This window comes from Aedes aegypti, chromosome 2, assembly GCF_002204515.2.
Source record: "Aedes aegypti strain LVP_AGWG chromosome 2, AaegL5.0 Primary Assembly, whole genome shotgun sequence".
NCBI classification, from domain to species: Eukaryota; Metazoa; Arthropoda; class Insecta; order Diptera; family Culicidae; genus Aedes; species Aedes aegypti.
Genome location: NC_035108.1, coordinates 278832810 through 278856958, shown reverse-complemented (window position 1 = coordinate 278856958; position 24149 = coordinate 278832810). Strand labels below are relative to the sequence as shown.

The 24149-nt window shown below is 36.6% G+C and overlaps 2 protein-coding genes across 2 annotated transcripts in view; one reads left to right on the top strand and one right to left on the bottom strand.

Annotated features, from left to right (window-relative positions):
* LOC5574311 (protein gustavus) overlaps positions 1–24149 on the top strand; it is a 756279-nt gene that overhangs the window by 208789 nt on the left and 523341 nt on the right. The gene's annotated exons all lie outside the window — the stretch shown is intronic.
* LOC5568518 (embryonic polarity protein dorsal) lies at positions 3221–5500 on the bottom strand. The gene has a single exon (XM_001652289.2). The coding sequence runs from the start codon at positions 4928–4930 to the stop codon at positions 3383–3385; it is 1548 nt and encodes a 515-aa protein (XP_001652339.1). The 5' UTR covers positions 4931–5500; the 3' UTR covers positions 3221–3382.

The window sequence follows — 24149 nt, the reverse complement described above, 5'->3', positions numbered from 1 at the left end:
TTTCTTCTTCTTCTTCTTATTATTATTATCCTTATCATCGAGACTTTCAGCCTGTGACTGGTTCGTCTCCAATTTGAATGGCTTTCTAATTACTGTCAAGACTTATGATATGCTAGAATTTTCCCGTGTGGACATCCTATGCAATGCCAATAATGTTTTAAATCGAGTTGGTTTAATACTCATAATTCAATCAATAATAATTAGTTTTCTAAGAGAAGAGTATCCTGTTTCTGATTATTGTCATGCTTTTACTGCAGAAAAGAAAATATATAATCATAATAACACGATACCGAATAAGTTTTCAATAGTGTACTTTAGGTAGCACTGTTTGTTGCATGTTACTCCACGTCAGGGGTAGCTTTAAAAATGCATATTTTTCGTTTCGTTTCGTTACCGTAAGGGTAGTGTCATTTTTAAAACACACCCAAGCCGTTCCCATAGGGAAGCCAGAAGGAAGGACGTTTCAAGTAATACTGTTTGATATTGTCTGTTGCACGGACAACAAAACGCGCCGCCAACTTTCAAACAGACCGACAAAATCGTCGCCAGCAAACAAATCAAAGGAGGTGATTTTCCGTTGTGTTGGTAAGACTGGTGAAACGTCAAATTCGCAGCGGCTGGTTGGATAGCGACGATTTTGGCGACGGTTTCGCCGGCGACGATTACAAATCGTCGCGTCCGATAAGGTGCTAAACTTACAATATGGTATGCCCTCTTCAACATCTAATCCAATTTCTCTCGCCGTTCCCTTACGGTACCTATCCATCTAGTATTCATTGCTTTCTTCTCCATGCTCCCTCTTACTTCGAGCAAAATAGACCGATATGCCGATAAACAAATTCAAAATATAATTATCACAGTCGATACCTTTGTATGTTTATAAAGATGACATGTTATTTTTCTACATAAATTTGCTTGTTGAAATTCATTAAACATATTTGCGTAGACATCAAACATTTTAACTAAACTCAATTTTTTTACTAAAAAAATACGAAAATCTTGCTGGTAAAACTGTCTATTTTCTGTAAACCTAAATTAAATGCGATGATTTGTAAAATATGTATTCAGTAAAAAACACATGACATCACTTTGTGTTTTGATTCACAGGCAAACAGGCTTGAATAAGAATAATGTTGCTTAGATTTTAAGTTGAGATTGAAATTTTGAGTGTAAAATAAAATTACTGCTTATGCTCACGGGCGTCTTAGAGATTGCTCTTAATATCGATTTTCAAGCAAGTTAAATAAAATTTGAATGGTGTGTTTTTAAATCTATTATTGCTTTAGTATGTTAAATTGACCTCTACAATCAATATAATGTTATAATGTCGAGAAAGTTATATGTCATAGTAATTAATTTCGATCGACAGACAAAAGGTTAAAACATGTTTAAACAAATCTTGGGGTTTTTCAGTAATTACTGAGTAGACTCAAACATGTTCAATGTTTTTTTTATAAAAAAAAAATTAACTATTTGAAATATATTTGTGTAAAATTTTGAGTGTAATTTTTTTTTTATTTTATTCCAAACATGTCCACGGAACTTCTTCAACTAAGTTGCTTATATGTAGCTACTTTGGATTTTTTTTTACTGGCAATCAGGTTTCAAATCTATTTTTTGAGTTTTTTTTCTTAAGTAAAAGAAGTTTTGAGGGTAATACAACATTTATCTTTCTACTCAAATATACGCACTGGTACTGCACAACCCAATCATGAAGAGATCTACACAAATCTACTTCGTTAGGGATGCTCGAAATATTTTTTTGCTTCACATGCAATATTTGTCCAGTTATCTAGGGACATTCAGGTTTGAAATAACTTAAATTGTAACATTTGCTATAAAATTTGACACGATTCTCATGTCGCTTCTTTGTGCGAAAAAAATATATTGGCTTAATTGCTCTAGGGGAAATTTGAACACCCCTAGAAACATTTTTTCCTACCGTACCATGCTATGGAATATGGACATGAGATACGTGAAATAATGTTGAAAATCGCTTGAACTGTTGTAGAGATATGAATGGTTGAAATTTAAGGTACAACTGATATTTCATCACGGGAGGAGTGTTAATAAACAGTTCAACTCCACGAGCTGTTTTTCGTAGGTATTTTTTTAAACAGTTTAAGAATTTTGCATACTAAATTTTTACTTAAAGTTATGACATTTTTCAAAAAACACACTGAAAAAACATGGCAAATTTCCTCACCATAAGATCGACCGAAATTATAAATCAATGTGTCATTAGAATCGTAATCTTATATTCACTGAAGAGCGCTCACGAAATTTTGACGGAAAAATCTGAAAACTATTCAGATTCAGACAGTCATTCAAGTCATCGTGCAAAAGTTTGGGTTCACCCTTCAGTATGATGCGTATCGTGCAAAAGTTTGGGATCATCTGAGCTGTACGCAAATCATGTGCTTTGAATGTCTTGCTACGCCTATATAATGCATTATTAATACCTTTCTAACTGCTGCAATCAATGACTTGGAAATAGACGTTCCACCCGTTTAATTTAAAAGACGTTTAATTACGTTGCGTTTGCGAGAGCCCCCTGAAGATATCCCCCGTATACGACACTCCGTCGAAAACAAGTCATTGTTTTCGGTTGCGAAAATCTTTGGATTCCACGATCTTGTTCACTAGTCGAATATTCTACCAACTGAACTAATTCTGTTGAGTTATTTAGTGACATTTCACACCAGAAGAGTGCACTCGTAACGGCATCGGGTTCAATTTTTTTTTTCGTTTATATCCATTCAGAGTTTTACGTTACAATTGCTTGGATCAGAGGGTTACAAGTTTAAAATTTTAATCTCAATCGGGTTTTTTTTTCTCATAGTTTGATGAAGCTGTAGATTAGGTAATATATCATTAGCTACAGTTTTTGAGGTTAGGCCCCTTGATTTAAAACTGTAAAGTTTTAGTAAATCGTTATGGAGAAAGTGTTTATCAATAGGAGGCATTGTTGTAGTACAATACTCATAGGCTATAAACATGTAAACATACCTGCTCTCATTCCAAATAAATATGGTAGGAAAAACATAACTGAATTTTTCGAACTCTCTACAAGTTGATGGCCTACTCAAATTAATTTTGAAAACATTGGAGAAACCTGATGCTTGCTTTGAAATTTAACTGAGTCAGAAATTAAGTTAGTCTTAAAAAAGACGAGGGAGACCTGTTATGGTAGAATTCTCAACTTATTGAAAAACTTATGAACCTTTTGATTTGACCAATTTATTAAATAAATAAAGGAAGAGTACAGCTTTTGCTTAAAACAATCACCTTAACAGTATATCACATATAGTATGACTTTATCCCGCAAGCAACCAGGACACGTGCATTCATCTAATCCTATGTTTGAAAATACCATCCATCTCTACTTGTTCATGTTGTTGACAGTGGTGTTGGTTGTCAGTTTGGTGAAGCTATTGGACAAATTTTCCTCTTCCTGCTGCATGCGCTGTGGCTCGATCTGTCCGATCATGGTTTTGATTTCCGACGAGTTCATCGGGAACCCCTTTGCCAGTTCCATATCTAGCAGGCAATCGAGATTGTCGGGCATCTGTGACTGTTGCTGCTGCAGATTGAAACCTTGTTGGCCATTCACAGGTAGGCTTGCTCCGGCTAGGTTGTTCATGCCGTAGTGTACTCCTGTTTGTTGGTAGTGGTATTGCTGGTAGCCATTCGAGGGTCCACCAACGGAAAAATTGTTGTAGTTGCTTTGATATCGATGATTCACGACGTAATATTCATTACCAGCTTGATAACCGATAGCTCCTTCGTACGGCGAAGCGGCAGTCATCGGTGTCATGTTACCATCCGGTGACTCTGTAGGATTGCGATATGCGTTTTGAGCGGTATACTGCTGCTGGAAATGGGAATCCATAGGTTCTATCTTTATCATCCTTTCTTTTGGCTCCATCGATGCAGCATGTTGCATATCCTTACGTGTGTTCTGTTCGGTCAACTCGAAACTGTTGAACTGGGACCGTTTCCGCTTCTTGCAAAAGTTGTCCCCATCTACTGGAATCAATTCGAATGGTACGGGCTCACTGGTTGCTCCATCTGATGGTCTCTGCAGCTGAATGTGAACCATCACGGGGAAGTCAACATCCAGCGATCGATATCGTGGTGTTCGGAAACTGATGGCTACTTGTTTGTGGACGTTTGAATGCTGGAATTCGCCTTGATCTTCCCATACAATTTTACCTTGGTGTTCTTCATAGAAACGCACTGCTATATCCTCTTTTGCCACTTTTTCACACAGTAAAATGACTTCTTTTCCTCCTGACATCGGTGCCGCTACGTGACTTAGTTTGCATATCACCAACTCAGACATGGCTTTCTTGTCGTAGATTATGTCGGAAACAACTGGCACTAGTGGATTCGTAAAATGTCCCTGCTGCGGTCCTTCCAGAAATGCTTGGAAACATAGTCTGACGGCGTTGAGGTCGATCGAAGCCGGTTGCCTCCCGTGGCCATAACCCGTCTTGAACGGATCCACTCGAATCTCTTCACGCAGTCGAAGCGCATCTTTAATGTCCTTTTTCTTCACACACTGAATTCCCAAACTACAGAACGTATAACTCATGACGCTTTTGTTGATTTCCACCGTACAAACCCCTTTCTTGCAGCCATCCTTGCCCACCAGATTGTGTGGATGAGGTCGATAGGGTGGATCCTTGGTGACGCACGAAACAACAACCACCACACGGCCGGTATAGCCGCGAACTTCGATTGTGGGAAATGTCTTGTGGTCTGCGGTGCTGCTCACTCCTGGAATCGAGCCAGCTGATCGTCCTTCGCATTCGTAGCGAAACCGCAAAGCTTTCGACTGCGGTTGTTCGGTGATTACGACGTACGGTTTCTGGGCCATTTTTTGCACTGTTTGCTCCTCCTTTCCTGATAGATTGTGACTGAGCATAAATCACCAGTTGTACGGATGAATCGATACGACGTGGGTTTTTCCCTTTACTGTCATTGATAAAATACTGGGGAAATACGTCTATCGAAATCTATTTATGCGTCTGAGGATAGCCGTTGTGATTACCTGATGAGATCGTACCCATCGCTCCTGTATGTATGAATCTATTTAGGTAGATGTTTTTTTATTTGAGCGTCCTGCCTTCTTACCAGTGATGGGTAGCGCCGGCAAGTTATTGTCCTGCGAAGGTAATTAACGATTTGTGTTTTGTAAAGAAAGGCCATCCCAGTTTGTTTTACGTTCTACTTGAGAAGGTTATTTGTTTTCTTTTTCACATGCGCTGATGAACAAAAAATATCACGTCCTCACGAATGCTGCTTACCTGTGAGAATCTCTTAGTTCAGAACTGATATAACATTTCATTCTAGTTCAAACTTACTGAGCATTATTCAGAAATGACCTTATTTTATGAAAAAAACAATGCATTTTTCGGTGCAGTCTGGTTTTAAATCATTGAAAGTGGGTATCCAACTTTGCGCTAGTATGACTTATAATCATAACTAAGGGCAATGGAAGCTCGCGATTTCGCGGAAGTCGAGAATTCCGCGAAATTCGGGGAATGCCGCGAAATTAGTAGAATTTATATGAAAATCATAGTTAACTCCAGGTTTTGTATTATGAAAATTGTTTTTTTTTTTTTTTTTTTTTATTTCAAGTCGAAGTTCTACCGAGCGTTTTCGTATCGTTTAGAGATAACGTTCTGGCTTGCTTGTTTCGTTTCAGATAGCCATTCTGGCAATACATTAGTCATTTTTATTCGCAAAATTAAAACTATAATAATTAGCTTAATAACGCAAAATGTACACATTTGAAGGAACATTTTGACTGAAAATATTCATTTTTGTGTTGAAGTTGGCAAACAGTATGAGAACGTGACAAAGCCGCAAAATGTTCGTTTTATCGCTGTAGTCTACCGCGAGATTTTAAACATGTTGCTTCAAATTCCGATTGCCCCTACTTATAATCTATGAAAAAAATGCGAAATGTTCTATGTTGGATTTTGTCGATTTCTTGCGCCTTTTGAAAAGTGCCCAAACAATTGATTTTAGCGATATAGTTTGTTCGGAAAAGTATCTTGGTAGTTATATTAAAGCTTATTTTATGATGTTCAATGTTTCGTGATAAATTTACTTAGCAGTGAGATAGAAAAACTCTTGTTTCATAACATTTAGATAGACATATGAATTGGCAATTCGAATCAACTTTGTCGACGACACAATTTTCGTATCTCTTACTTTTTGGGATACAGTCAACTCTCCCTTACTCGATATTCTGTTAGGGGAAATTAACTCGATAGAATGCGAGGTCCCTTCAATCTAGCTTACTTTGATCCCTCTGTAAGTCGATAACTCTCTAACTCAATGCCTTCTGTTCAATTTCCTATGCAAGCTCACCTCTCTAACTCGATATTTTTAAATAAAATTTTCAAACCTCCATGGGACCATCGACTCATGGAAATATCCAGTCATTGAACAAAAATCCTTTGGCATGCTGTTTCGAGGGACCATCATAGTAACCATAAAATTTCATTTTTAGTATGGTTCCATGTGTCGATATCGAGTCATAGAATATCGACTCATGGAGATTTAACTGCATCCAAAATCAAATGGTTTACAAGCCTTTTCAGGGTGATAATAATTTCAATTTTTGGAGACTATTCAAAGAGTGTCGTTTTAATAAATGTGCTAAAAATGTACTACAGGTCGGACTCGATTATCCGGTGACTCGATTATCCGGGATTCGATTATAAGGAATTTTAGACTCGATTATACGGAATATATTTTTGATACCCTTGTTTATCAGTTTTTATACATAATTTTTGGATAATTCAGTATTGCAATATACAATATGATTGGTTTAGCAGTTTTGGTCGTAGGTAAGAAAAGGGGGGGGTTCGATTTTTTTTTGTGTATAGCGGCATCCACAAATTACGTAACTCTCTAGGGGGAGGGGGGAGTAGGCTCAAGCGTTACGACTCAAACAAAATTTTTAAATTTTTCATACAAAAAGCGTTACGGAGTGGAAGGAGGGGGTAATTTCCAATTTTAGCGTCACGTAATAAATGGACGCTACCTATGCCGGTCAAAAAATTATTTTTCTTCTCAAGACTCCTAATGTTCCTACAAATAATTTCTGGCTACGCCACTGCATCATATAAATAAAACTACGAAAAAAGATAATATTTAAGTTCTTTCATCGCAGATTTTAATTTTTATTTATGTGATTCTATTATCTGGAGTGAAAAAAAATCGATACTCCGGATGATCGAGTCGGACCTGTATTTACTATTTTCAATGTACTTCGTCGAAAAACTGAAAAATTGAAAAATTGACAAATACGTGTTCTGTATGTCGATAGCTCCCTAACACGATGGTTTCTTCAATATCGAGTTAAGTAAAGTTCCAAGATTTGAACATTTTTTGTGTTTTCTACAAATTACTCGTTTCGCAAGCGGTAGTTGAGGTCCCTATAACTACTGGTTCGGCGCGAAATGGCGCAGACAACTCTTACAAATCATGAAAGTACCATTTCGGAGGTTGATAACATCTATTGCCTATAAGCGTCTTCACATGGGTTAAGTCCTATTAAAACGAATTCGATCAATAATTCATTTACTTTAACTTTCTACAACTTTGTCGGAGACACCATATGTCTATCTAAATGTTACAAATAATAGTTTTTCAATTTCACTGCTAGGTGGATTGAGCACAAAAGTTTTTGCATAAAAAATGCGCTGTAATATACCAAGAAGGGGCCCAGATAGCCGTAGCGGTAAACGCGCAGCTATTCAGCATGACCATGCTGAGGGTCGTGGGTTCGAATCCCGCTGGTCGAGGATCTTTTCGTAAAGGAAATTTTCTCGATTCCCAGGGCATAGAGTATCTTCGTACCTGCCACACGATATACACATGCAAAAATGGTCAATCGGCAAAGAAAGCTCTCAGTTAATAACTGTGGAAGTGCTCATAAGAACACTAATCTGAGAAGCAGGCTTTGTCCCAGTTGGGACGTAACGCCACAAAGAAGAAGAATACCAAGAAACACAGTGTGGGGGTGCAATTCAACAAAAAGAGTTTTTCTTTTGATGAGAATTCAATGTGTTATAAATAAAACACCTTATCAAATTTGGCGAATTCCGATAATTCGACATAAACATACGCTTACTCATAATGATCGAGTTTTCTGCATCCTTGCTCTCTTTGCATTATTATAGGAAACTTTGAAAACTTCATTTTTCTGTGTTGTAAAGTAAAGTATCACCGTATGCAATAAACATTGCGGATTTATTTATTTTGGAGAAGTTATTAGCAAAGGAGACTTTGGCTTCAGGTTGGCCGATTGCGCTGCAGAATCGTTACCCGTTCTGTGGCGAAGTTGGTTAACGCGCCCAGTCTAGCGTATTGGAAGTCGTGGGATCGAAGCTCACCAGAACGATTCTATTATTCTATTCAATTTTACATCTCAATCTGTCCAAATTGACTTTTATGTCTACGACCTTCACGTATTTTCCAAACACCGTCGGTTGGCTTAAGCCGTAATAGACATGACAACCCTAGTTGAGGGACTGAATGCTTGTTATTTTGAATAGATATTTGTGGGCTGTGACCGTGTGGTTAGTGTCCCTAGGTTTTTGGCCTCATCGGGTCAAGGAGTGTGGGTTCGATTCCCGCTTCAGTCCAGAAAACTATTCGTCAGGAAAATATTTCGACGGTGCCACTGGGCGTTGCATGTTAGTACTTCAAAGGGGAAATCGTCCACTAGAAGCATTAATGTGTTGATGTCTTTTAAAAAAGATATCGCGACTAGTTTTTCAGTTGAAAATAATTCGAAATTTATGGTAGGTTAAAACGTACATTTCGTACTTATACCATGAATATCTTTATTTTCCACATTTTTGGAATAGATTGGGCAAGGGGGAAATTATCAAAAATCTGGAGAAAGTTCGAGAGAAATTTGATTATTCCTACCGCAAATGTTCAAAAAAAACTATGTTTGAAGCTTCATGGCAGAGGTTCGTACGATGACTAGTCAAATGGCATAATAATTTTGGAACATATTCTCAAACTATTTTTACATCTGGAGGATGGAAATAAATCTATTTAAAAATATACAAGACTTTGAGTTTTCCAAGTTTAGTTGGTCACAGTCCTTATGCAATTTGGAATAGAAAAAAATACGATGTTTCTGCAGACTACGCTGATACCTTGCTTCTCTTATATTATTTGACGTACACAAACAAATTACGTGTTTGTCTGCATTTATGCACTGATTGTTCCTCTATCGATCCACATGGATAGTTTTTTTTCGAAAAAATATTTGGGACGATTTAACGATGCATACAAATGAAATACCCATGGAGCCAGAAATCAAAATTTTGCGACAAAATTCCAAACAATTTCAAAATGAATAAATAACAACCTAAAAGTAATACAAACTAAAGAAACAGGAAAAAGTCGTTTTTGGATTGAGAATGTTTTTGTGGATTATAAATAATTAGTAAAACGTGTTAATTAGGGCATTATTCATTCAAATTCGTTCATACGGTAATGACCCGATTTTGTCTACCCCCGATTTTAGCACCCTTTTGACCAGATTTTGTCAGCCTTCAAAAAATGCATTATTTTAATGTGGAAATATTAGGTACAACAATAACTTTTTAGTCAGGTATGACATTGGCCTCGTCTATACGATCATCTAAAGCATGAATTCACTTTGTATCGCAGTTGTCACAGAACGTAGTACCGTGATCTGGGGGCAACTTGATCACTGGGGTGATTTTGATCAGGTCGGTACCCAAAAACATTTCCTTTTAAGGATGCTGTAGGTTTCATTGGCACAACAGACATTTTGAGATTTTGAACTAGTTCATTTTTATTAGGGTCAGCTTTGCATAGAAATATTCACAGTTTTTGAAGGTGTAAGCAATACAGTCGGAAATGTCTGTGCCAAACAATTCACTGGTGCAATGTTAATTTTGAGTGTTTAAAATTACGTGTAAGCTTAAGTATGAACTACTGAACCTATTTTTGATATCATACAGCATAGCAAATATAGTTTTTTGCTCATAAGACCGTTTAATCTCGAATAATGTGCTAATTTCAAGGGAAATTGCCTACATTTAGGCGTATTGGGCAGATTTTCAAAGTTTAATTTTGCAATAAACTGATCAAATACTCGAGTTAAAAGAATTTTGACATCATTTTTAGATTCAGGAGACCCAAATTTAGTAGACAGGTATATTTTTAATTCTAAAATCTGCATTGTGAATCCCCAATGTGTCATTTAAATTTTTTGATATTAAAACTATGTTTATGATGTGTTAAATATTATTTCATGAAAAATCAATTTCATAAACTGATAGATATCCATGGAGTACTGGTTTTGTCGAAATTTATTTGACAATAATTGAATTCTGAAAGTTGTGAAATTGTGATCAATTTGCCCCCGGTTTACGGTATATGATTACGGTTCAAACAAAAAAAAAAAAAAAGCTGTAAGCATTAACAAAAACATTGAACAAAGTCTATAGGCGAGAATAAAAATAAAAAGCAGTCGAAATTTTGTCCCGATTTCAGATTTTTCCAGATTTTGTCAACCCTAAATGCAACATGGGACTGACAAAATCAGAACATTACTGTATTTTGCATTACAAAATACATTGCAAATTTTCAAAAATGTGGTTCATACATTTCAAACTATCTTAAAGGTACACTATAAAGTTGCTGAAAGCCTGGAAAATGTAATCATAAAGTCATAGTTGTTTGGAATGCATTGAAAACAGTTTATTAAATATATATAACGCATTAATCGTGGCAATAGAAGATCTCTTTTTTTTTTTAAATTTCTTTATTAGTATCATTTCAAACATTACATTCATTTCTTATATCTAGGTGTTCTGTGTTATTAGACAACACTATCATCCTAATTTGGTAAAACAAATTTAAGATTTAATTAACATTTTGTTAACAACATATTACATTTCATTTGCCGTAACTGTTCAGTTTTTTTTACAGGTGAGTTGATTTCACCTGCTTAAAGAGAAACAAAAAATTAATATATTTAACCTAACTTAACCTAAACATATAACGTGTTTATAAAATAAATTTATTGGCTTTTCACAGTACATTAACATTTAATTCATCATTTTCACTATTAACATTTAAAAATGCATTTTTTTTCACACTATAGTACCTACGGCAAAGCCATAGGTCCAAAAGGCATCCATAAGGGCAGTGTCCAAAATTGAACAATTTATTATGAATTACATATTTGTAGATGCTATGCTGTTTCAAAAGGTGACAATTTCACATTGTTTGAAGCGATTCAATCAAATTCACTACAAAACACTGTGGACAGAAATATTTTACCTGTAATGGAAGCCTCACTTGATGTGATAAAACATCAGAGCATCTGGTTTGCTAATGGACTCCATTGTATCATTACATGCAGGAAATTCTTATACGAAAATCACGAATTTTTGTCCAGATCTCGTATATGATTGATTTTTAATTGAAATAAATCAAGAGGGATTCCTAATTTAAATTTGCTTCCAACGAAATAAGATGATTCGTTTGTGCACAGTTGAATAGTTTATATGTTTAAAGAGTTGTGTTTGATCCTTCGACTTTGACGCTTGCTCCTGCGGGGGGCGGGCGATGATGGCAGGATCAAACATGTCGCGCGTTGTTCGCGTAGTGAAATGAAAAAGCACCGCGGATCGTTAGTAGTGTATGATCTATTGATCGCGTCGCTTGCTCCTGCGTGGGCGAGTGATGAACACTTGTTCGGCGTACAATGCGATGATTGAATTATTTTACTTTATCCCACTAACCCAATATCATTTCCATGAAAACTGTGGAGATGCAGAGGTATACTCGGTCTCTTGTACTAACGGTTGTCTAACTAATATTCCATCCCTTCCTCCATGACCGTAAGGACGTGGCCGGCGCCGTTGTTGACTTTTAATACTTAAGATCTCGATTTTTGCACATTGAAGAATGGTTAGTTAATCTCAAGCCCCATTCATTAATTCCCTGTGCAACTTAGATTGTTGTGGTCAATCACGGAGTAGCAACTACGAATTGCACGGTCATCTATGCTCATGCCCATGCTCATGCTTAGTTGAATAGTTCATATGATTAAACTACTAACATTCTTCCGACAACATTACGTTTAAGTTACCGATATTTCTGGCAGCAATTTAAGGCGAAGTAGGCCGTCATTAAAATTTGTACGCAGCGTTGATGATTATTGCCTATTCATCTCACGATTTCGAATTAAAGAAAATCAGTTGGTTTTGCACTGACACAGCTGAAAAAGTATCAGCATATTTTATGCATATTAGCGCGTACAGTGATACTTTTTCAAGTCAATATAAACTATCAAGAATGAGTTTTATCACTTTGATATTGCACGCAGCAATGTCATCATTGCTGCTAAAACGAATGACGGGCTAATTCGCCTTAAAAGGATTCAAACAATTTGTTATATTATTTTCTTCATTGGTGGCCTTCGTGCTGGTCATTTGGTGCTGTCTTTTAAATTTTATTTTCTTTTCATCTCTTATACTGTATTTTTCTGATATTCCAACGTAGTATAGGAGGACTGTGCAGAAGGTTACTCAATAACATTGCAGAACACGTTTTTGTCTCATGCAGAAAAATACCACTATTTATCAATTAAGGGTTACTGAATCCATTGTCGTTATCAAAAATATGATAGCACGTCTAGTTTTTGAAATATTGGGTGTTGACAATGCAAAATTTGACTATATCAGCCAACTTGCATAGAGTAAGGTGGGGCAAAAGTTCGACCTTAGTGGTATAATCAAAGTTTCCAGGAAAACAATAGCAGTTAAAACAAAACAAATACCATACAGTGAACCGTCAACATATTGGCTATAATCTTGCTGAACAAACTTGTGTCCAAATATTTACCCATTTTTAGTTATAACAGTTTCAAAATTAATTGTCTTATTCGAACTTTTGCCCCACCGGTGGGGCAAGAGTTCGAATCTAGTGTGGGGCAAAAGTTCGCTGGCTAAAACACAAAATATCGATACGTTTATGATAGGCATACTTTACACCAACCGTAAACTTAAGTTTGACGAAAAATACACACTAAATTTTCATCAAAAAAATGCCCAAAACCGTATTAATTGTAATATACTCAAAAATAGCAGTTTTTCACAAAACTATGTGGAAATGTAAAATTTTGGTGACAATTTTCACACGATCAGACAAATTTAACTGAATTTGAAGATAATATGTGGATTTTGGGCAATTTGCAAATTTTTCCGTGGTTTTATACATGGGTCGAACTTTTGCCCCGCTAATTCGAACTTTTGCCCCACTATGGGCCAAAAATTGTTTTCAAGCATCTATGCAAAAACTAATACACCTCAAAGCAACCTTATGATTGGCCTAGAAACGCCCTTACATAAAATATTGAAAAAGATTTTATCTTCAATTGGTTCCATGCAACGAAAGTTTGACCAAAAATTACAATGAGCAATTCTCGCTGAAACCAGGCCGCCATCGGCACCCATCGTTAGAATTCCGATTTTATGTCACTGATCGCTAGTTTTCCTTAAAACTTAAGGGTGGTCCTTTCGGTTTTCTCAAATTGGTGGACCCCTCGTACACCAGCTAGCTAAACAGTTTGCAAAACAAAGCCCATTTTTTGATAAATCTTGGGTATTTCTTCACTTGATATGTCTCATATTTCCCTTGGAACACATAGCAAACTTAGTGGCATCGTATAGAGAAAGAATATAGCTTTCATTTGAAGTAAAAAAACATTTGGTGGCCATTTTGAATTTGGCCGCCATCTTGGATTTTGTTAGAAAAATCGTTTTTTCACCATTAGCGCACGGCTAGTTTTCAATTCTGAGATCACCATCAGAAAGCTGAGGAAAAATTGCGTAAGATAGGCTACAGAAACTAGGTGAGCAATGGTATTCACCCTATGAAATGAACGATTTTCTAAGTCATGTTCTACGATTTTAACGTATACGGCGAGTGCAATCAATGCAAACATCATTTTTTGTACAACAAAGAAACAATTTTTCAATCGTACTTAAACCAACGATTGAAAACTTGTTTTATTGTTGTACAAAAAATGATGTTTGCATTGATTGCAATCGCCATATACGTCAAAATCGTAGAACATGGCTTAGAAAATCGTTCATTTCATAGGGTAAATACCATTGCTCACCTAGTTTTTGTAGCCTATCTTACGCTATTTTTCCTCAGCTTTCTGATGGTGATCTCAGAATTGAAAACTAGCGGTGCGCTAATGGTGAAAAACCGACTTTTCTAACAAAATCCAAGATGGCGGCCAAATTCAAAATGGCCACCAAATGTTTTTTTACTTCAAATGAAAGCTATATTCTTTCTCTATACGATGCCACTAAGTTTGCTATGTGTTCCAAGGGAAATATGAGACATATCACGTGAAGAAATACCCAAGATTTATCAAAACATGGGCTTTTTTGCAAACTGTTTAGCTAGCTGGCGTACGAGGGGTCCAGCAATTTGAGAAAACCGAAAGGACCACCCTTAAGTTTTATCGAAAACTAGCGATCAGTGACATAAAATCGGAATTCTAACGATGGGTGCCGATGGCGGCCTGGTTTCAGCGAGAATTGCTCAATATTCACGTCGAAAAACAACAAATAGCCATAACTTTTCCAAATTTCAATCGATTTTTATGATATTTGGATTGAAAGTCTCTTACTTGAATAGCATTCGAACCACCATGACATTTATAAGATTTGTTTTGAATTGAGCTGGAAATCTTAAAAAGAAACTCTTACCCCACGCGAACTTTTGCCCCACTTTACTCTACAAGCTTGTATGGCATTTTTTTTTGCTTAATTTGCCATATAATTCAAACTTCATGTGTATAACAACACTTACCAGCAAAGTTCATAATACTTTCAATGCTTTAAAGTTATTTTATGGTGATTTAGAAAAGTATTGTTTTTTTTTCCATATGATAGAAACGAAAAGTTTTGTATGGAGACTGCAAACATGTTGACAAAAGCGGTTTAATCTAAATTTTTTCGTGCAATTTCAACTAAATTATATTTGAAATGGAATTTTAAATCCTATTGCACATTTGCTTTGCAATAATTTTCTCATGATTGGCAAAAGTGTTGAATCAAATAAGACAGTTGGTTTACAATAACACATGTTCTCAATAATGAGAATTTCATTTCAATAATTCATTCTGTTGAAAAAAAGTTTTTGGACTTTTGTCGCGAAATTTTGATTTCTGGCCCATACTTTCTTCGGAAACTGTCCCATGTTGAGAAGCGAATAAATTATAAAATGTATAGTATCTATATGAGCACACAAAATCACTGATGTAGCTAGGATTTTCGGGGTCCGGTGGGGAGTCAAATATGGGGGCCCTTTAAAATTGGGATGTGCCCCGCAATTGACATGTGATTAGTCAACCGGGTTGGTAGCAACTAAGAATCTAAAGTTATGGACTTAGATACCTCATGCCTGAAAAACGTGATCAAAAAGAGACTGATCAGCAACCTCGTTTAAGTAAGGACGTCTCAGAGAAATCAACCAGTTATCTCTCAGACGATCTTTCTATAAATGTATGTGGGGATTTCTCGTGACGTGATGTCTAATATTACCGCCTGTATATAATGATTTCCAGAAAATTGAATTCAGGTGTTTGCTTAAAGTTTCCTTCAGTAATAATTCGAAGATTTCTTCAGGAGTTTGAGCGATTCCTTAAAAAAATTCACAAGGATTGATTTTCAGATTTATGTTTGGCTAACATACCCTCTGAAAATACTCCAGGGATTTTTTCAAAGATTCTCAAGGAAGGATATTTTTCTTATTCCATAGAATTCAGAAAATAACTTCAGAGATTTCTTGGGTTTTTTTTTATTTCCTTTTATTTTCGTTCAGAACTGAATAACAAATAACTGATTGGCAATTTAATCAAATTATTAGAAAATTAACAAAACGAACCAAACCAAACTTTACTCCGAAAGGACGTGCCAAAATATGAAAAAAGTCTTTCAATTGTGCTAACGCAACGTTTACATTTTTGAGATTATTGTGCTCAACAGGGACCATTAATTCATTGCATTAATTAATTCCATCAATTTACAAAGAAGAAAAAGAAAGTCTATTCCAAATCTTTAAAACCACTTGCAAGCCAAAAAATCCAAAATCCATAAACAAGTTGACCAGCTTGTATGGTGATTTACTAACTTAATTTACCACAGGATTCAAACTTGTTGTGTTGAACAATTCTTATCAACAAAGTTCATGAAGTTTTTAATGCTCAAAATTTATGTTTTGATGTTTCATAAAAGTATTGTATTTTGCAATAAAAGATAAACGAATATTTGTGTATGGAGACCGCAAACTTATTGAAAAAGTCAAGTTAATCCTAATTTTAGCGTGCAACTAAAATTAAATGGTATCGCAATCTAAAGTTGAAGTCATATTTTGCATACTTAATGGATCACAAAAAAAATTGATTAACCATTAACCATCAATGGAATCAATGTTTTGCATAATTTTGGCGACCAGTAGTGCAAAATTGTGACTTGCTGAAACAATTCTGAGAATGCCACTTGATTCAGGAACCCCTAAAATACTAGAGACACATTATTTGATCCTTGAGACATGCAAAATTATTATTTTTGTTATGCTGTGTAATGATTGAAACTTGTGGAAAATTATTCGACTCTAATGTTTGTTTTGATCCCACTTACATCTGACATTAAGAAATTTGGGGGTAATTAGACCAATGAAATGTTCATGAGAAATCAAATCAAAATGTCTGGCGTTGGCGTTGAACGTGTCGCAATTTTCCATGAAAGTTAATGATTGCGCTGGTAGGGTGATGTGCTTGTATCCCTCGTATTAAGCATTGATCAGTGAGAACTGCAATTTTTCAAGATATGCAGTGAATAATGCTGATGCGAACCGATGCCAAGCAATTCTTTTTCAAAACGGCTTTAGCATTGTACAATAAGATTTTGATAAATCTTAATTTCTTTTTGGAAATAATGCAGACATAATGCATCTTGCCGTATTCTCCTTCCGTCGTATCATTTTCATTTCTGTCGCAATCAGTTTCCAGATTCGTCTCACAACTCACGGTTCACTGTGATATATTGAGTGGTTAAAACACAACATATCAATGCTGTATTGAAATGTTTTACTAGAATATATAGATCTACGGGCATCTCCCTCCATTCCTTCAGCATGATGGAATATACTAATTCGCTTTAAAATTTAAAGTTCATCATCAAAATTCAGCTCAAATATATGAACACATTCCTTTTGACCGTACAATTATGGCACTTGCTCACAGAGCAGCGAAAACAACACAATCAAAGGAACCGCATTTTTTCGCGCACACATTGACACGCATAAGCTTTTTTTTCTCAGTACGACGGATTTAACTTAGTTTACCCTCTCAATTTGACAATGTCGTTGAGGAAATTTCATAAAATTTCGTGAATTATAGAACTTTTACGGCGTGTGATTGGAGTGAAATCCTTCAGTGAAGTCACACATGGGGCGGGAAGAAACTTAAAGTGGTGTGACTGGTGTCGATCGTTAAGCTTTTCTCTCAAATCGTGTTCGTCCATATAATTTCGGTGAAAAAGTGCAAGGTGGATAATTGAACTGAAGTTATTTTACAAAATACAGTAGTTTTATTGCATTTTTGGTGTACAAGTATACAAACCATGACAGCTTTCAAAAAAAAAATCATATGGAAATGTTGAAGTATAACGAAACCCTATACAGTTCACGTGCCAATAAAACTAATAATATTGTTTGTGCCCAAAACCTTTCTTGCCATCATTGCTACAGCTTTCGAGAAGAATACCCCCTTGAAAATATTACTTTTAATAAGCTTTGTCCGATGGTCCCACTTACCCCGGATTATGATTTATACTGGGGTACCTTATGTATTTTAAGGAATATTTACACCAAACATTAATAATTATTTAAAATTTGTTCTAGAAATCACAATAAAAATAATAGTAATGTGGCAATGCTTTCAAAAAATAGTCATAACCATTTTCCAAACCAAACAAATCAAACAAACTGCCGGAGCTCCTAGACGTGACATGAATCCACTATTAGCATCACGATTTAGCAAATATATTGCTAACCATTCCGACACTGAGAGACCTTAATATTCTGCTCCACCTGATGGGATTCTATTTTCGGCCCACGCCAATATACGTTCGGTTCTAGCATCAAATTACCAGCCCAAGGCAAGGCCGTAGATATTTTGCTTATTGATGTAGCACCCGCGAGATGGCCTCGACCTGCTCCAAATCAGCTGAAATATGAGGAAAATCCACAGGGTAGAATCGATTTGTTTATACGGCAATAAAAACGAATTGGGCACAACAAGTGGCGAGATGCAAGAAATGTTTTCCGTTTGGTTTGAACGTTAGGAATGGGCGAATAGTGGGAAACATTTCCGAATATTAACTGCCAGCGCGCTAGAGCAAACAGTGTTTAGACGATAAATTGCTCACTGCCAAAAATCTCATTTTCCTTATTGCTGCCTGTCAGTACTGGACGGTAAGTTTGAAAGTATACGTTTCATGCTATCTTAGAGTGCCATTGCCTTGAGGAAAGTGTAAAGATTTTCACTCAATATCCGGAAAATTGCAAAAAAACATCTGGTTTAATCAGTAAATAAAACCAAAACAATTTTTTCCACTTTTCGGCTTGAAATAAAATTGGGAACAATGGTTGCTTACAACGTTACACACAGTTTTTGATTGGTCCTTTTTGTTTCAATTCGCCTTTCAAAAAAAAAAAGTATGTTATATAATATCTTCTACCTAAATAATAATTTCTCTCAATTATTTTCAATTCACTAGTCCTGCATTCCTCCGAGTTGGTTTGCATATATTATTGATAAAAATTTAAATTGCTTCATTTTTTCACTAATATGTTCACGAATTTCTTGTGGAACAGCGATGTATAATGCTTTTTAGATAAGTCTCTTCTAAAATGTGTCCAAGCATTTTGACACTCCTAAGGACTGGTGCCCTTGTCAGCGCCAACCACCCTCTACAGCACTGCCACCAAGGTGTCAACTTATCAAAAGAAAATCGATAATTGACCAAATAATCAAACAGTCCTTAAATTTTTCCTGCGTGCTATTATGCAGCTGACGTTAGTCGTATAATAGACCCATAAGCCCAAATAGGGAAACTAGCCCGCTGGATATTAGGGTTCAACATTCTCGATAGCTGAACGAGAGAATGGTTATTTTTGACAACGAAAGTTATCAATTTAACTCTCAAGCCGGTGGAAGGTTGAAGATCTTCGTATTCATGTTGAAAGCGTGGTAATCTGTCATCCCTAGCAAAACACGGTGTTATTCATACATCTTCCCGAGCGAAAAGCTCCATTGAATCAATTCAATTACCGAACACGGCACGAAACCACACATCAGACACAAGCAATCCATCGGGCAAACATGCAAACCAACATAACAGCGCTTCCATTGTTGATTTATGCTCATCAAGAGCCCATAAATCAGAAACCCATAAATTATAGCCCCATTTCATCGGCAGACAATTCGGCATGTTTTGGCCGTGGCCCGCCGACTTGATAAAGGGCTTGCTTGTCGTGCACTAACTTCAACACGCTTTTATTGGCACTGATTCGCAACACAAAATGCGAACATCTCCAAAGCAAAGTGGTTCTGTTCCCCGAGTGGTAATCCTTGAACGGTGAAATTTCTCTCGCGGATTGCAGTGCTATGAGCAAGTTGGTTTCTGGGGGAATCTTCCGCACAACGTACACACTACCTGTCATAAATACGGTCCAAACCCCCAAATTAGAAAAAGTGTTTGAGTTTGTAGTTAGCTTTCGGTTGTGGCTGTTTCTCCTCCAGCAGTTGGACTTTTGTTAGTGGTTCCTGGTCCCGGTACTCCAGATTCAGCAGCTTGAAAAAGTATTTCAATACTCTTTTGAATACTTCTTCTTCTTCTTTCTGGCGTTACGTCCCAACTGGGACAAAGCCTGCTTCTCAGATTAGTGTTCTTATGAGCACTTCCACAGTTATTAACTGAGAGCTTTCTTTGCCGGTTGACCATTTTTGCATGTGTATATCGTGTGGCAGGTACGATGATACTCTATGCCCTGGGAATCGAGAAAATTTCCTTTACGAAAAGATCCTCGACCAGTGGGATTCGAACCCACGACCCTCAGCATGGTCATGCTGAATAGCTGCGCGTTTACCGCTACGGCTATCTGGGCCGAATACTAGTCACCTTGAAAATTTTAATATCATTCAAATGCATGAATTAGTGCGCTTTGTACCCTCGTGCTGTGCTTACACATATTTTTTCTACTCTTAAAAGTTTTAAAAACTACCTAAAGCAATAAAACAGTACTTTAAAGCGCTACATCATTTACCCATTGATCCCTTTTCGATCTTTTGGACCCGTGCCTTTGATTTTTTTGTTGAACTTGTTAGCAAAAGTTAGCGGATGTAATCCTTTTTGGACACTGTCTGAAAAAGAAAACCTCTTAGAAGGTCTCGTCGATTAAACATTGGACATGGTTGCAGCCACATACAAGAGGAGGGGGGTTAATTTCTGAATTCACAACTTCCTTCCAAAAAAGTTTGTTCTAAAACTGGTACTAAGCGTAGCAAAAAATGGAAGAAAAAAAGTTTCTCCGGAATGCGCACTTTCTTCCAAAGGTGAAATGGTTAATGTTGAAAATTGCAGAGAAATGAGCAATCAGTTCGATGCTCTAGACAAATTTTCCGACCAAATCGAAGCAGTCTCTAGCCCAGGCTCTTTGATTCAAGTGAGAAAGCAAAGAGTGCCACCTATCATTCTGAATTTGGGGGATTTAGGCAGGAGATCTTGAACTCCATTAGAGAATTCAAGGTCTCCTTCCAAATCGCAAAGAAAGGAGACTGTCGCGTTTTGCCGGAAACCCTTAAAGATAGAGACTAAGGTTGCCAATTATTGCACGCTTGCCGATATTCGGGGGATATTACACTGATGGCAATGAATTGAACCCTAATAATAATACTAAACACTAAGGGATGGTACACAAATTATGTCACGCTAAATTTTAACTTTTTGAACCCCCTCCCCCCCTTTGTCACGTTTTTTGTATGAGTCCTCCAAGATTGGGATTGTGCTACTTTCTACCGAATATTGATATCCCGAATGCCGTGTTCTGTTTGATCCTTCGACCTTGACGCTTGCTTTTTCGGAGGCGGATGATGATGGCAGGATCAATCGTGTTGTGCGCCGCTCGCGTGGCACGGTGGAATAGTGTCGCGGATCGCGGAACGCGTTAGTAGTGTTTGATCCTCTGATCTTGTCGTTTGCTCCTATGGGGGCGACTGACGAACACTTGTTCGGCGTTCAATGCGGCGCATTCATTTCAAATTATATATTTATCGTTTACCAAAACGAATCCCTCCCCCATATCCAAACTCCCAGTGTTTACTTGTGGAAGTGCAGAGGACTCCTCGGCTTCCATAAAGCAAGTAACACGTCAACATTTCCCTCCCATCCCCAAATTGACCTGCATTCGGACGCAGCCGGCGCCGTTATTGTTTATTATAATAATGAGAGCACCAGTACTTACACATTGAGCATGCTACTGATCCCGAGTAGCGTCTGTTGGTTCCCTGTGTAGGTACAGCTGTTCTTGCAATAACAGAGTAGCATCTGCGGGTGGTCAATCTTGCTCATGCTCATGCTCAATATTGACATCCTGAATGCCATTTCGCCGAACACCAGTTCCGCAAATGCCAGTTCACTGAATATCCCGTTTGCTCAAGTGGCCTATTTTCTCGAAAATGTTCTGGCACTCATAATTATCAAAACTTATTGTATATTTCAGGGTGCTAAACAATTCATATGATATGCATCCTTCTTTAATGATCAGCGGTTCTTTAAAGTTTCTCCAAACTCAGCATTTTTTCTTGTTTTCTTTATCGGTCTTTCTAGTTCACCACTCTGTCTCTGAAGATTGTTTCTTCACATTGAACTGGATCTATTTTGGGGCCGCCCATAAACCACGTGGTCGTTCAAGGGGATAGAAGAGGGTGGTTTTATCCTAATACCACGATCCATACAAATTTCGGGTCATTCAGGAGAATGAATTGCGGGGAAAAGTGTCATTCGGGTAGCAGGCGTTCGGAGAAATGATATTCGAGGGAACAATATTCGGGTAAAAATAGACCAAAAGGTTTTTAGTGATAATGGTCACCTAAATTTCAGTACATGAAAAAGTATTAAAAAAAATCATTGTCTATCGCTACTTGGTATGGTTTGAGGAAAATAAGAATTCTCCATTCTTTATATATAGGATTTTCTTATGAATTTTAAAATTGTTTTCATTTGTCTGAAAGCTCCTGAAAATTGTTATAGTAAATGTAACTTTGGTTTGCGAGTGGAGGCATTAATTACTTCATCGAACAGACGGCACAAGTAGTTTCAACGTATATCGAATATCTTATTTCCAATGAACTAGCCCTTAAGAGGCAACAAAACTTTGAAGAACAGCTTATGATGAAAAGAAGAGAAAACTACTTGTCAAATATTCCAAACCAGGCTTGAGAACTGTGATCACAATTTGCCACAGTTCATCGATTCTGTCAGTCAACCAAAACACAAAGCAGAAGCAGCATCAATACCATCAGGCGTTGCGCTGCCAACGGTTCACACACTGCTTGACTGTTTTTGTCTCTCCACTATGACCGTTTTCGGACAGCCATCTCGAGGTGAATGATTGAAAAAAATGTAAAATAATTCAATCGCTAATATTTCGCTTGTGTTTTCAACTAATTGATGTCTATTAGCGTTAACAGTAAGAGAACAATCATTCCGCTGCGATACATATAAACAAGTTCAATTTCATGCTGCCTTTATCGAGCAAAAATGCAAAACCCCGAAAACCGGAAAATTCGTGTCACCACTGTGCTCGAGTCATTTCGCATTCGGGTTTGAAAAGACGTTGCGAAGAAGAAGATTATAGTTTTGAAGAGCCGTGACATTTTTTTTGTTTTGAACGGTCATGGTTTGCTTCGGATTTTGATGGTCGTGTAGAAAAATGTGAATGTCGAGGTGGTTAATGTTGGCTACAGTACATTTCTCATCCCTGTTCCAAACCATAGTTTCCTATAAAACTTAATAGTATAAAAAAATATTTAATTGAAACTGAAAAATTCAGAAAAAAAAATCGTATGGAATTTACTAATTATAAAGTAACATTATCTCATGCTATAACATTTGTATAACAAAAGTTGCAACGTATATTGAACTCTCGTAATTTTTCAATGAATTAGTTGATAAGAAGAATCAAAACTTTTAAGAACAGCTTATGCTGAAAAGAAGGGCGAATCTCCTGTGAAGCCTTCTAAACCATAATATCATTTTACAGAGACAATATATTAAAAAAAACTTACTTTATTATCCGTTGAGCTGAATATAAAATCTTTACATTTGTAAGCATACATAGTGGAGCAGCTTTTAATGAATGCAACTGTTATTCTATTGTATGTTTTCTGCTTTCTAGTTTTATGGTCCCTCAGGATTAAGTGCAGTCTTTTCAATTCATATTTATAAAGCTACAAATGTTGATGTTGATCATTGAATGCTCGAAAAATCTATATTTTTTTAACCGTGAGGAAGTCATGTGTACCTAGTCAAACAATTAGAATACTAGAATCACAATCCCCAAAACGTAATTCGAAACTGGCTCACTAATTCAACTGGTGTCCAAGAGACCCTGTAATTTTTTTGAGTATACTAACAAAAATATTCCCACAAAAAATTTTAAAGCTCTGGCTCGATTATTTCTCCTACAATTGCAAACTTGATCCATCTGAAAAAAAAAAATAAATCTAGGGGATGGTCAATTGGGTCCTAAAATTTTTAATAAAATCTTGTTTTTATTTAATAACACGAAAAAGCATGTTACTGTAACTACTTTAGCAATTTTTCCCGCTCAAATAATGGCTGTATCATGTTTAAACTTTAATTTAAAAATTTGGTCCATAAATGAACCTTGACACTTAAGATCATGTTTGACGTTCGCTTAGTCGACAAAAACACCACAGGGGTTTTAGTTTGACCACTGGGGTTGTTCCTATCTGACAT

What these genes read in the sequence shown, in the direction of transcription:
- LOC5568518 (XM_001652289.2), bottom strand. Translation starts at nt 4,930, where the DNA reads ATGCTCAGTCACAATCTATCAGGAAAGGAGGAGCAAACAGTGCAAAAA.